We start from the raw sequence: 13,505 nt of genomic DNA on the forward strand, positions 1-13,505 counted from the left end.
GTTTTTAAGCTGCTGTTTTGCGGCGTAACACTTTGTTGTGCTGCACCCCCAGGTTGCACGTAAACTGGTCATCATTGAGGGTGACCTGGAACGTACAGAGGAGCGCGCTGAGCTGTCAGAAAGGTGAGCGCTTTCACTCCCGTGCGCTCTGAATCTGCACTTACACATGCATGGATGCCGGAATGTTCACGTTTTTAAAAAGCTTTCTGTATTAATACCCACACTGCAGGACTTGTTTTTATTTAGACAGTGTGCACTGTGTTCTTACTGTCATTTGCATGCCCATCTCCTTATTAATGGTTGTGGCTTGTGCACGTGCGCCACGCCCACTAACAGGCGCGCTCAGAAAGTGGAGGACGAGCTAAGGGTATTGGAGCAAAGCCTGAAATCGCTAAATTCCACAGTTACACAGGTACAACCAACCGAATGCGATTACTGAGTGGCTTGTCTCACCGTCTGCCCTGCTGCATTTGCTTTGCCCACTGTGCTTGTTCCTTTCACGCCTTTTTTCCTGGATGTTTTAGACTTTTTTTTTTTTAATGCCTAACATAGCAGAGAGCTGAGCAAGAATAACGTCAAAACAAATTGCATGACACTTGAATGCAAAGCATTGATTTGACAATAACACTACTAAATTCACTATGCTGTTCTCACATTACTGCTCTGTTGAGGCATTTTTATGTTTTTGGGGGGGATTTCCTGTGTTTCTTATTCGGTTCCTCTCTCCATTTTTCTCATTTCCCATGGACCCATTCTGTGTCTACCTGTGCTTCTGTCCATCCTTGTTCCCACCCTTTTCTTTTTGTTTTTATTTTAAAATCCCCTCCCTTATCCTTCTTTGCATCCTTGGCTTTGTATCTTGTTTAAAACACCAGCAAATGCGCTGAACTTGAGGAAGAGTTGAAAACTGTGACCAACAACCTGAAGTCACTGGAGGCCCAGGCAGAGAAGGTAAGCGTGACTTTCTGGGCCTCTGCATGCTGTTGCACCTTTTCTGCTTCAAGACTGCGAACTGGGGAGACAGAGGAGTCAAGTCTTTAAGTTTCAGCTAATGCGTTTTTCTATGAATGTGGACAGCAGATTTGAGCTCCTATATTTGATGCTGTTGTTTCCGTTTTCGCTCATCAGTACTCACAGAAGGAAGACAAGTATGAGGAGGAGATCAAGGTCCTCACCGACAAGCTGAAGGAGGTAAAGTTTCTTTAATTTGAACTGAGATGACCAAGCCAGAGGTGTTGAATCACAGTTCAAGTGTTGGACTTGATGCGTCTCTACATTACAGGCTGAGACTCGTGCTGAGTTCGCTGAGAGATCAGTAGCCAAGCTTGAGAAGACCATTGATGACTTGGAAGGTGAGCTTTTTCGTCGCAATATATTTGCCTCCTGTTATTTAAATGTGGATCCATCTCCTTTTTCTTCTGCTGTCCTCTTGACGACATTAAGTCTTTATTTCAGGCAGCGTCATCTAATGTGGTAACACATCCTTTTGTGTTAAATCTGAAAGCAGGGTTAGATGTTACCTCATAGTTTAAAAATAATATTTGGATGTTTTCAAAGGGAGGTTGTGTGAAGGTATCACCAGTGAGTTTTTCCTTCCATGTAGTAGAAATATGTCTTTGCACAGCGGGTTTGCAGAATTTAATGTATATACCTAAGGGAAAAACATCCATTAAACCCAGGAGTACTTTCCATGCTCAATCCAATTGAAGTGCGAAGGGACTTCTGTTTTGATTGTTTCCATTTTCTCCTCCTGTCTTCTTCTCTATACGTTCTATGGCTTGGATCCTCCACCTTTTGCCTCCTTTTCGTTTCCTCCCTCCACCTCCTTTGCTCTGCCTCCACTGCACACTCCCTTCACTCCTCTGCCCCACCCAATAGATGAGTTGTACTCCCAGAAACTGAAGTACAAAGCCATCAGCGAGGAGCTGGACCATGCCCTCAACGACATGACTTCCATGTAATTTATGCCTTTCGACACCTGCTTGTTTTACTGTCGCGCTCCTCACCTCTTCGCCCGACTGCCTGTTCAACTTTGTCTCCATATTATGTTCACCCACTGGAGTTGTTCTATCTGATTTAGCTCATCTTTATTTTTAAGTTCAAGTGCTAAAACAGATATTTCCCAACTTTGTCTGCATGTGATTCGAGTCAGTTTGCAACATTTCTGACTCAAAATGGTCTGCCTTTATAAATCACACTCTTTCAGTTTACTGTAAACAGGACTGAAGTAACTCTATGCATGGACAGAAAAATGCAAAAACCAGAAAAATGCATTTAATCTTTTACATGAATTATCGTTGTACTTTTTTCTGTTCTCATGCATTTTTGTTCCAAAATGCCTAATTCTTAAGATGTTGAGTTAATATCCGAGTTTCCAGGCTGCTTACCGAAACTAGACAGCGAAGGCATTTTAACGGCTCTGGTTGATGGTTCTGCTTTGTTTACTTTTTCACTAATATGGTCTACTTCTGTCCAGAAGAAAGGCCTCATGCATGTTCATGATTTTTGCCCTTCGTTCTGTCACTGTACCAGCTCAAGGTTAGTTGTCGGTGTATAGCATCACTGTGGCTGAGCCCTCAGTTTTGCTAAGTCAATGGGATTGTTTGTATTGGTTTTGAAGTGAGTTTGTGAGGAGTACGTACAAGTAGTTTCTTACCTTCCAAACCTTAAACCTGGAGTGTTCGACTTCAGATGAAACGCATTGATAGCCAAGTTAAGATTAGTGTGACTCTGGCCTGCTATATGTAAGATACTTGCTGCTTGTAAATACTCTGCATAACTCCACTTCAAAAAAAAAAGTCACTAGCTCATTCTGATAAATGAAAAGCACCATTCTTGTTTTGCTGTACAAACAATGCATTTAATTATGCATTCTGTCTTTTGCTGTAGTGTGTCAGTGTGACTCCTCAGGTTGTGGTTTATTGCTGTAGGTCCAAACGCCAACCTCCTTGGGTTCACTGTGCTTCTCTTCTTCCACACAGATAAATTGTTTACATCTCATCAAAGATGCCTCCTTCTGCCCGAGCAGAACCTGTCTGCTCTCTCCAGACTGCTCTCCATTTTCCTTTTCCTCCCTGTCTTTGCTTTTCTTTCCTCATCATATTGTCAACTCCGTTGCACCCCACCACTTGTACAGAACCCTAGAATCTTCCTGCGTTGTTAAAAATAAACATCCTTCCTTCTATGTAAGCTGTATCTCTTTACTCTGTCCCTTTTTTTGTCTGCCTAGTCTGGCACTAGCAAATCCATCATGCCGTCATTTTGTCTCATCTCATGAAACCTTTTACCTCCCATTTTCCAAAAATTTAATTTAATAGATTTTAATTAATGTCCATTCTTTTCTTCAACTATTGTTCTGTGAAGCAAAAGTATAAAACATCAAAAATGGTGCTGTTGGCATTAAAGAGAAGGCAACTTCAGGTGGTTGACTGAAAACCGAGCCAAGTAGCAATTGATGCATGCGTTCAGTGAAGTATAGAAGGTGACTGATAGAAGTATCTGAGAGATGGAGAAATTCACTGCCGAGTCATTGTCAGGAAGATTGTAGAAAAGTGTAGTTTGGCCAAATGGAGAACATGTAAGAGTTGTGGAGCTTCATCCGGTGATGGCAAAATTGAAGGAAGTTGCTATTAACTCAACAAATGCGCTTTGTGCGTTACATAAGACTGTCTTTGAATTTGAATAAATACTCGATGACAGATTCTGGGTCTGTTTCATTCAGTTCGTAGTTTCAGGCAGTTAACGCTACAGCATTTCAGGAGTTGGGTGTACATCAATTAAAGAACCTTGATTGGTACCTTGATCCAATACTTGGGATCCAACATTTCTGCTTTGTGTGAAAAGTGGCTAAGTTTAGCTTCTGCAATGTAAAATCTTGAAGAGGTGAGAAATGGTATTTGATATAATTTTTTATAGATACATTTCTTTAGATACTTGTAATCATTCTTAATGAAAAACAAAATTGAAGACATAATCAAGAGAATATGAATTACACCTTATCCTTTACATTCTCAATGATATTTACATGGGACATATTCTCACTTGTGGGTGTTAAAGCTACAAAATGAAACGGCAGTATCTCACTAACAAAAACCGCCTAGTAACCTGGTAAATAGACTATGAAAGAATAAGATGTTTGTTAAATGTTTTTCTCAATCATTTTGTTAAATTCCAAGTACATTTTCTAGTTTATATCTTGTAGCACCATCATAAGGGGTATGTGATGCATTCCTTTCTTACCGTCTGCAGTCCAGTGTAGACCAATAGTTTCAAAACTAACAAAAGATTTTCACAAAGCTGTTTCAATTTATTACTGGGCGCTTGTACTCTAAAACTCTTTTTGAACTAATTTTCCTATTTGTTTGTTTTTGTGGTTTTTATTCATTCTGTCCGAGTCATCATTTGACTTTGTGTTTATTTGAAAATATAACCTTCTAGACCAGGAGTCTCAAACTCGGGTCCTTGATTATCCTGCAATTTTTAGATGTACCCCTGTCCAACACAACTGAAATAAATGGCTGAACTGACTCTTTAGCATGCAGCCAAGTTTAACAGCCCTTTTTAATTGTATAGTTATTTTTATATAGGTGTGCTAAAGCAAAGGGGCATCTAAAAACTGCAGAACTTATAAACTCCAGACTTTGAGGACTGGAGTTTGTGACTCGAGTTCTAGATTGTAACACAATTACAAAAACATTTTAACTTTGTTTATGTACTTGTAGCAGCTAGTACATGTAGTACGTTTGCATGGTAGCTTGCATATCATAATTGTGCCTCTCTTGTTTGGTCAGTTCTGTGGCGTTGTGCAAGTCAATCAATAATCAACTGATCTAGATGAGTTTCCAGCTTGATTATTAATGAAAGCTAACTCACTGAGTCACTTGTCCTTGTTTGTGAGTTGAAAATGTCTTATTTTTTTTTTATGTTCTAACAGAGAAACTGTCACAAGCTAAAGAAGAAAATCTGGATATGCACCAGATGCTGGACCAGACTCTAATTGAACTGAATAACTTGTGAATGCACATCGTTCACCTGCCCCCCCCCCCAATCCTCTCCACACACCCACACTCACATGTGTAGCGGTTTGGCTTTTTGTATTTGCACCTTGCTTATCAGAACCCCGTCGTCTTATTCCTCTCCAAAGCTGGTGAAGAAAATAGCCAGTTGCTATTTTGAACGCACAGTCCTGCCTTCAGCGGAACTCAACCCAGGAGCCTAGCTAAGGAGAGTTAAAGCATAGCCAGACCCTTTTTTATCAGTAAAATAAAAATGATTTTTACCTCTGCCTTTTTCAGTCAATGAAGTATGTAGTTTTTTTTTTTTTTTGTCTTTTTTGTTTTGTTTTTTTAGCTTTCTGACATTTCATCTGGTGATGTGGCATGCAAAATTTGTGATGGACTGTTTTCTACATCTGCAATAAAGATAATCTGGATTTCCAAGCTTAAGCACAGACCAAAGGATGAAGTACAAATGTTTTGCACTTAGTCAAACTTGATATTTTCCATATACAAAATGTTTTGTTTTTTTTTCACCCAAGTATAACTGTACACAGGCTTTGCCTGTCTGTATGTATACTGGTGCTACTGTGTTGTTGATTCCATTGTGCATTACAGTATTTGGAAATTTAATGTTCTTTAAAATCCATGGTTTAAATTCTTGTCACAATTTCAGTCATTTGGCTGTGCATCATTTTAGTTTTATTTTAAAATTAGAAGTTTTGAGTGTGCAACATATTTGAAATGTATAAATTGATAATAAATAAAACCACGTTTTGAAAGTTTTCCAACAATGCGGTGCATGCTGCGTCGTCTTATCCATCACACAATAACATAACGGGGCTAATTGTGAGTTGAAAAACAATCTTTGGCCAAATACTGTAATCCTAAATTTTACAGAAGTAGGTTTCAACCAATAATTTAGACTGGAAGCATATTTTGGAGTGACCAAACTATAGTCCTGGTTTAAATGGAGAATATGTGGGAGAATCAAAAGATGAGGCTGATGGTAAGAAGTCTTCCCATTTCAAAAATAAAATACCAGTGGAAACGTACAAAAAAAAAACTGGTCAGCAGTTATAAAAAGAGTTTGCAAACTCGGTAGACTTTTGAAAACGTAAATAATTAAATGAAAAAACAAATATGGATAAAAATTACTACTTTTTCATTGGAAAATGCCTAAAGCTGTAAATGACTATAGACATAACATTACTAGTATAACTACGGATTTTTTTTTTTCTGTGTTTTTGAAAGTAGATAACCATTACAAATGAATTAACCTTCAATTCTAAGTGAGCGGAGCAGAATATTCTGAATGTTCAAACAATTTTCACGTTTGAAAAAAAATAAAACTCATGGCTTTAACTTTCATTTCGAGAGATCTCCGGTGTTCTTCTGCAAAACCTTACGCTCGACTTTTGCCTGAGCTGGGATTTGATTATGTTGGCCTTGTTTGCTCAAACAGGAAGTATGTAAGTGGATCTGCACCATTTATCATCCGGCGAAAAAAAATGTTGAGCCGGGTGGGCGTGGTTTTGTACACAATTTCAAACGGGCCTTCACAAACCGATCACAGTCCGATATAAAGATAACAGAGTTACTTACGTGTCAAAAATAAAATATTATTCTAAGTAATTTATAACTTCATGGAGTCGGCTCTGCGTTTGTGAGCATGTGATACCCAGTAGTTTATAGTGCCACTAACACCCCTTCACCATTTCAAAATTCCACCTGTCATACTTCTGCAACCGTTTCAGTATGTATTCTATCAAAGATCTACACGCAGTACCACATAAAAAACCAAGGCAAAAACAGCTGTTTAGAAATATGTGCAATCTGTTTTTAATTTCCAAAAAACCTTTATAATCAAGTGTCTCAGCCACGTTTCTCCCAATCTTTACCGACACCAAAACATAACACTAGTCCTTAAGCAACTGCTCAGCCTCCTTTTTTTCAAATTGTAGAATTTAAAATTTATGCTATGATGAGTGGTCAGCATGAAATTGTTGACCTATATGTCACCAGACACCGCCTACAGGACCAAAAATAAATGACAGCTGATATTTTCTGTTTTATGCTCATCAGTTCTGGGAACTGAATGAAAACCCAATCATTTGACTCTTTGCTATCTCGACTGAAAACATCAATGTTTGCTACAGGGTCAAGGTCATCGAGTGACTCATTGCACGCTCTGAGTGTACATTGTCCCCTCGATTAAGTCACAATTCACTCAAAGTTATCTAACATGTTAAAAGGTCAGTGTCGTACACTCACTCTGGCTGCTTACTTTGCACATTTCCATTATGTTTGAACTTAATCTTTTCGTAAATGTGATCATTTTAAAAAAGAATGTTTTCTTTTATGTTATTATGTTACATAGCATGTAATTTCTTCATGCTTTTAAGTGATGCTTTTTGTGAGCAACAAAATGTGAAAACATTTAAAGAGTAGTTCTCAACACTTTGCACTCCATTTAAAGAGGAAAACTCCTCCCACACCGCGCTGTCACCCCTTCTTCCCATGTGCTCCACCGGCTGACTGTTAAGGAATACTCCCCGTAAGTTAACAGACAAATGCGAGCCGTTGCAAACATTTAAAGCGGAGCGTTTTCTCCATAATGTTTCGAATGTTTTTATATCGTCGCTTTTGTGCCAAGTGCTCCCCGCTGCCAGCGCCCCGGTCTCTCTTACTAACGCCGCAGGCGAAATGTGTTTTTATTCGGACGCAGACGCGTTTTTTTGTCGGGGGCATTTTCAATTTCAAACGCCGATTAAAGTCCAGAACGTGGCTGTATGGTGTTGGTGCGGGCATTGTTTTAGCAGTAGGTCTGAAAGACAGGTCTGACTCTGCAAACAGCTCATGTGATGATAAAGTTGAAATAGCACAAAAGACTCATCCGTACACAGAAGCCATAGAAGTGAGCAGAGACCTCCTGGAGCGGATAAAGGTAGGCAAAGAGGTAGGCCTCTGAAACTAACTTGGTTAGAGACAGACACCTTATCTTTATTGGTATCTTTATTATTATTATTACTAATTATCTCTCCTATTATTAGGCTGAGGTCGGAGCTCCTGGACTGATAGTTGGGGTTGCAGTGGACGGTGTTCAAGTGTGGTCTGAAGGTGGGTGATAAAACAGTCCAGCATGAAGCTACAACTCGGAGTAAAAATGTATCGGAACAAAAATACCTGGCAACAATGTTGCAGTTTTATTTTGCATACTGGAGACAAAGTTTCTATGGTGACAATAGGAAGGCTGTTATCAAATCCACTGCAAACATTTCCACGTTTTGTCATGTTGCGAGTATAAACTTTAGTGTATTTCTTTGGGGATTAGTGTAATATGTCAGCAGGGACCTGGTGGTGGCAGCACCATGCTGTGGAGGAGGTTTTCTTTCGCAGAGATGCAATCCTTGGAGGAAAACCTGTTAGACATGGGTGCAGGTTCACCTTCCAGCTGGACAATGGCATCTTTTAGTAGAAGTTTTAAAGTTGTTGTGGGTGTTTATATCTAAATGGTATTTTTCTCTAGTTTTCAGTGATAGGAAGCAGTCAAATGATGGCTGCCTCTTCATGTAAGAAAGTTATGACTTTCATCTTTCCACCAATTTAAACTTTGTTCCTCAGTGGTTACCTATATCTTTGGGGGTATTTTTTATTATTATTATTTTTGCTTTGTGAATCATTACAAAGGTTAATAAATGGGTAATATCTAAACATGACAGCAGGAGGAGTTTTTTTTTTTAAAGAAAGTTTGCAAAATTTGCCACCAGTTGAAGTCAGAAAACAATAAATGTTTGCTGTGGGGAAATTCAATAAAACTTCATCAATGATGGCCTGATGTCACATATTTGAATTTTAGATACTGTTAAAATCTTGGTTGCTGGGTCAGGTGCTAATTGCGCCTACGTCTAGAGAGTGTCAAGTTTTAATGCCGTGTTCTCACCAAATAATTAACAAAATACAAAAGGAGCAAGTTCAAGGCACTTTGCTTTACCTTGTTACAGAAAATTTACAGGGTAGTTCCACACATCTGCTAGAGAAAAATGTGCATATATATATATATTTTTTTTTACCATTTCCAGCAAATTAAAAAAAGTAACACTGAAAAAAAAATAATTATGAAGTCAAGACGTATATGCTTGCACAATATATTGTGCAAGTTGCACTTTTTTATGTTATTTAAATATTGGGAAGTAGTCTTTCTTATCTGTAACTTCATTAGTTTCAACACACTGCTGCAAAAAAGAGCTATTTCACTGCACCATTTCCTAATAACTATAAGGCATAACATTGCCCCTGAGCACTTGAATATGTATATTGTCTGACAAGAATTAGCAAAGAGGAATGCAAAAATTGTATTAGAATCTGTTTCAGCAAAGTAACACAGTAATGCAATCATTTGGGAGAAAGGTTGAAGTTGGCTTGCATGCAGAAAGGAAATTAAAATGATGGAGCAAAACCAAAATCAAGGTGGTTTTGAATAAACCTGACTCTGCAGGTCTTGCACAACCATTAATCTTGCCTGTAAACGGCTTTGTTGCACATTCAAAGCACATCTATGAAACAATTTTTATACACCCTGCAATCACTGAAGCTGCTGATCTGATCCAGGCATCGGCTATGCTGATTTGGAGAATCGTGTCCCATGCACTCCCGATACGGTGATGCGGATCGCCAGCATCAGTAAGTCCCTCACAACTGCAGCTGCCGCGCGACTGTGCGAAGAAGGGAAACTTGATCTTGATGCCCCCGTCCAGAAATATGTGCCAGAGTTTCCTCAGAAACAGTTTGATGGAAAAGATGTAAGTTATTTATGGATATAGGAAAATGACTTATTCTAATACTTGTAACTAGCCATGGTAAATCAAATTTAGCTTTTTTTTGTTGTTTATTTTTTCAGGTTACAATAACTTCTCGTATGATACTGTCACACCTAAGTGGCATAAGGCACTATGAGAAGGATGCAAAGAAAGTTAAGGAGGACAAAGAGAAAGCCAAGCGACTTCTAAAGCATCCAGGTACCACACCACTTTTATCTATAAAGCACTTTAAAATAACCAAAGATCTACAGACAAGTTAAAATAGACAAAAGAAGGTAGTTAAAACGGAGTCAACCTCTCAGGATGTGCTAAACCAAATAAATCTGTTGAAAGAACATTCTTTAGCTCAGTGAGAAGAGACCTGCTGGATGGGGAAAGGCAGATTATTCCACAATTTTGGGGGCAGATATTGCAAAAGCCTGGCCTCCTCTTATGTTTCTGCTTTGATTCAGGCACAAGTAAACAGAGAGACGATGAGAAGCGCTTACCTGACAACAGAGACAAACCCGGAGGAGATCAAACATCTAAAGGTAAAGAATCCACTCAGGCTCAGCGGAAAAAGGAGTTTGAACACGAAGAATACTACATAAAAGACAATTATGAAAGCGTTACTAAGTCCTTGGACCTTTTTAAGGACGACCCGCTCATTTTCAAACCCGGTAAGCAAATTTTTTTACAAAACAATTTTTGACGATAAATTTTCAGTGTTAATCAGCCCGAATGACGTTTTGGCTGGATTGTAGGAACCACTTTCCTCTACTCCACTCACGCTTTCACACTGCTGAGTGCCGTTTTGGAGCGGGCTGCGAACCAGCGCTTCCTGGATATCATGAAGGACATGTTTCGGGAGCTGGGAATGCACAATACAGTTCCAGATGAGAATGACCCCATTATATATCATCGCTCCAGGCAATCTATGTTTTTATATATATATGTATATATATTTTGTTTCTGTCCTCTACATCGCCTTGCAAAAGTATCCACACCTCTTTAACCTTTTTTTTAATATTTTGTCACGTCACAACTACATACATCAGTGTATTTCACTGGGATTTTACACAAAGTAATGAATTACTGGGGAGTGAAATAAGAATTATTTGGTTGAAATTGTTTACAAATATGTGGCATGCGTTGGTATTCGGCCCCGTTTATTCTTTATAATCCTAAATAGGATCCAAACAACCTTTAGAAATCACATAATTCTCCATAAACATAAATGTAGCCTATATGCATGTAAATCAATTTCAGCATATTCTCAAATTATGCAATTAAACAATATCTCAAGCTTTCGGCATCTCACAGATTACTGCCAATATAAAACTACAGAATGGCACAACTCCAAACATGGCATTGGATTTTCCTTCTACTTCAGTCGTGTACTAATAAAATATGATAAAGCCTGGGGTTGTATGTTAAAGTGTAAACCATTACATGAATCCATGTGTTATTTGAGTAGAATTTATTTATTTTTAGTTAATGCATTAAAACCCAAAGTTCTCTTGCTTATTGGTTCCTCCACAGATTTTATCACCTCAACAAGCGAGGGCGAGTTGTAAACTGCCCGTACGTAGACGTCTCCTACAAATGGGCCGGAGGCGGCTTCCTCTCCACAGTGGGAGACCTGCTGCTGTTTGGCAACGCTCTGCTCTACGGCTACCAGGTGGCCCACCTGAAGGACACGGAGGGGTTGCTCCCTGGTTTTCTGAAACCCAAGTCAGCCATAGAGCTGTGGACGCCAGTCGACAAGACGGAGGCCTCCTGGGATACCGATGGTCTGTACGGCCAAGGCTGGCTGGTGGTGGAGAAGCTGCAGAAGTATGGTCAGTGCAGGAAGCGCAGGCATTACGTGTCCCACACAGGGGGAGCCGTGGGGGCCAGCAGCGTTCTTCTGGTGTTACCCAGTGACGAGATGGACCAACGCCAGGGACGGACTCTCTACCTCCCCCAAGGAGTGGTGGTCACCATTATCACAAACATGCAGTCTGTGGGACTGAACAGCACCGCACTAAAAATTGCTCATCAGTTTGAGAAAGCCAGAAATGTGTGAGAGCGACTCGATGAAATTTCGGCTCCTCTTTTGTGTTGTATTTTTTTTATAATGCAGCTTTTAAATCCACCTGAAAACTGTTGATCCATGCCTCATCTCATTGGAAAATAGGTTTTACAATTCACAAAACAAAAACTCAAAACAATTTTAATGGCTTTTAAGGTTGTTTTCTTTAAACAGACTTCAGTGAAAGTTTTCCAGGCTACACTACGGTGAGATTCTAAAGTGCTTCTGTAGGTTTTGTCATTCTTTTCTGGGTTTTTGTTTTCACAAGCTGACCCCAGAGAGCTAAAGTCATGTTAATGTCTGGGTCGAAAGAAGCCTAACTGACATTGACTTTTTTTTGTTTGTTTGTTTTTCTTGTTTTTGTTTTTTCAATTCAGGCATACAGATTACATTGTCAGCATTTTTGAAATTATTGTCATCCTGAAAAATGAAGCCAGTTTGCTTTCAGTCCAGTTCTTGTGCAATTTAGAATTCCTCAGTCTTTTTCTCCCTTGCTTCCTTTCTTAAGAAAGGTTTCACACCCACTGAAAGCAATGAAGCAGTTCCAGATGGGCGTTTCCGCAAGAGGTTGACGTCGGTAGGTGGAATTGCGCAAGAGTCAAACACGTCTTTCATGTCCTCTTTCAGATCTGTGGAGGATTTTTTTTTCCTGTTTTGATATCACAGTTGTTAGATATTGTCTCTTCATGTAGTTTATTTTATACTTCTCACATGTTTAGCATTATATGTTCAAAGTTTTCTTTTAAACTGTACTTGGAATGTTAATACATATGCGCATAATCCTCATAGTTTCAACTTCAAGGATATTTCATGATGCATTTGTTGTTGTTTTTTTCCCCCATCTACAAGGAACTGACAGTAAATTTTTTAAAATTTACAACTTGTTTCATCTTCTGTCTGCAAATAATTATTAAAAAATGTTCCTTTGTGCTCTTGCTTTATTTTTTATTTTTTTCATACTAATAGTAAAAAGTGTTTCCTTTATGTAAATGATTACACAAGGAAGTGGAGGTTTGTAATAACTGCATAAGGAAGAAGAAATGAGTCACAGAATTGAATTCCTAAGCTGCCATTGCCTTACGTGGCTTTACAAATGTATGAACATTTCAGATTTTGTGAAATGCACCCAAACTTATGTTCGTTTCTTCTATGTAGGAAATCTGTTCTACCACTAGGTGGAAGCACTTTACTGAGAAGTAGTAAAACCCCGGATCCACAGTTATTTTTACTTCCACCAAGACTTTTGTTTCTGGTAAGTGAGACTTCAAAACATAAAACATTGCACAAAGGGTATCAGTTAAAAAATATATTTTATTTATGTATTTTTTTAAAAAAAAATCTTATGTAAAATATTGATGTTCTTCTTTACCCTTCATAAAAATCTTTGACGTTACAACAAACAAACACTTGTAATGGTAAACACATTTTTGACTGTTTCCACTTGTATGTTTGGACATTGATCTTCTTGAACTACGATTTATGTCTTTTAGGTTAGAAGGCCTCTTTGTCATCACCCTAATCTTTAGCTCCCTCCTAATATACTTCTAATGGAATTGCATGGGTACTGTGTAGGTACTGGCTGCACCACCCCACAATTTAATGAGAAAAAACCTCATTTTGGCCTAATTAAAATGACAC

General features: G+C 38.7%; 2 protein-coding genes across 5 annotated transcripts; both read left to right on the forward strand.

Moving 5' to 3' along the window:
- Positions 1–28: 28 nt before the first annotated feature.
- On the forward strand, positions 29–3,195 carry LOC103147872 (tropomyosin alpha-1 chain-like; the record flags this gene model as incomplete). Its single annotated transcript, XM_007566423.1, has 6 exons — positions 29–123; positions 876–951; positions 1,129–1,191; positions 1,283–1,352; positions 1,879–1,957; positions 2,982–3,195. Coding segments are annotated over 6 exons (387 nt in total), but the record flags the coding sequence as incomplete, so codon positions are not given.
- Positions 3,196–7,511: 4,316 nt separating this feature from the next.
- On the forward strand, positions 7,512–13,477 carry LOC103147825 (serine beta-lactamase-like protein LACTB, mitochondrial). Of its 4 annotated transcripts, none has more exons than XM_016678809.1 (8): positions 7,512–7,956; positions 8,051–8,114; positions 9,606–9,796; positions 9,895–10,012; positions 10,267–10,473; positions 10,558–10,723; positions 11,336–13,119; positions 13,358–13,477. In XM_016678809.1, exons 1-7 carry the CDS (start codon positions 7,612–7,614, stop codon positions 11,859–11,861), a joined length of 1,617 nt encoding a protein of 538 aa, XP_016534295.1. In that variant the 5' UTR covers positions 7,512–7,611; the 3' UTR covers positions 11,862–13,119; positions 13,358–13,477. The 4 variants fall into 4 exon arrangements, with proteins under 4 accessions (XP_016534295.1, XP_007566418.1, XP_016534296.1 ...); XM_007566356.2 differs by having other exon boundaries at positions 7,512–7,953; positions 8,048–8,114; XM_016678810.1 differs by having other exon boundaries at positions 7,512–7,944.
- Positions 13,478–13,505: the final 28 nt, after the last annotated feature.

The sequence above is a fragment of the Poecilia formosa genome, unplaced genomic scaffold, assembly GCF_000485575.1.
Source record: "Poecilia formosa unplaced genomic scaffold, Poecilia_formosa-5.1.2 Scaffold191, whole genome shotgun sequence".
Taxonomy (NCBI): Eukaryota; Metazoa; Chordata; class Actinopteri; order Cyprinodontiformes; family Poeciliidae; genus Poecilia; species Poecilia formosa.

Excerpts from the sequence above, each read along its gene's own strand:
- LOC103147825 (XM_016678809.1), top strand. The coding sequence starts at position 7,612 with ATGTTTCGAATGTTTTTATATCGTCGCTTTTGTGCCAAGTGCTCCCCG. Across the intron at positions 8,115-9,605 it reads TGTTCAAGTGTGGTCTGAAG|GCATCGGCTATGCTGATTTG; the intron begins GTGGGTGATAAA and ends GATCTGATCCAG. Across the intron at positions 10,013-10,266 it reads GCGACTTCTAAAGCATCCAG|GCACAAGTAAACAGAGAGAC; the intron begins GTACCACACCAC and ends GCTTTGATTCAG.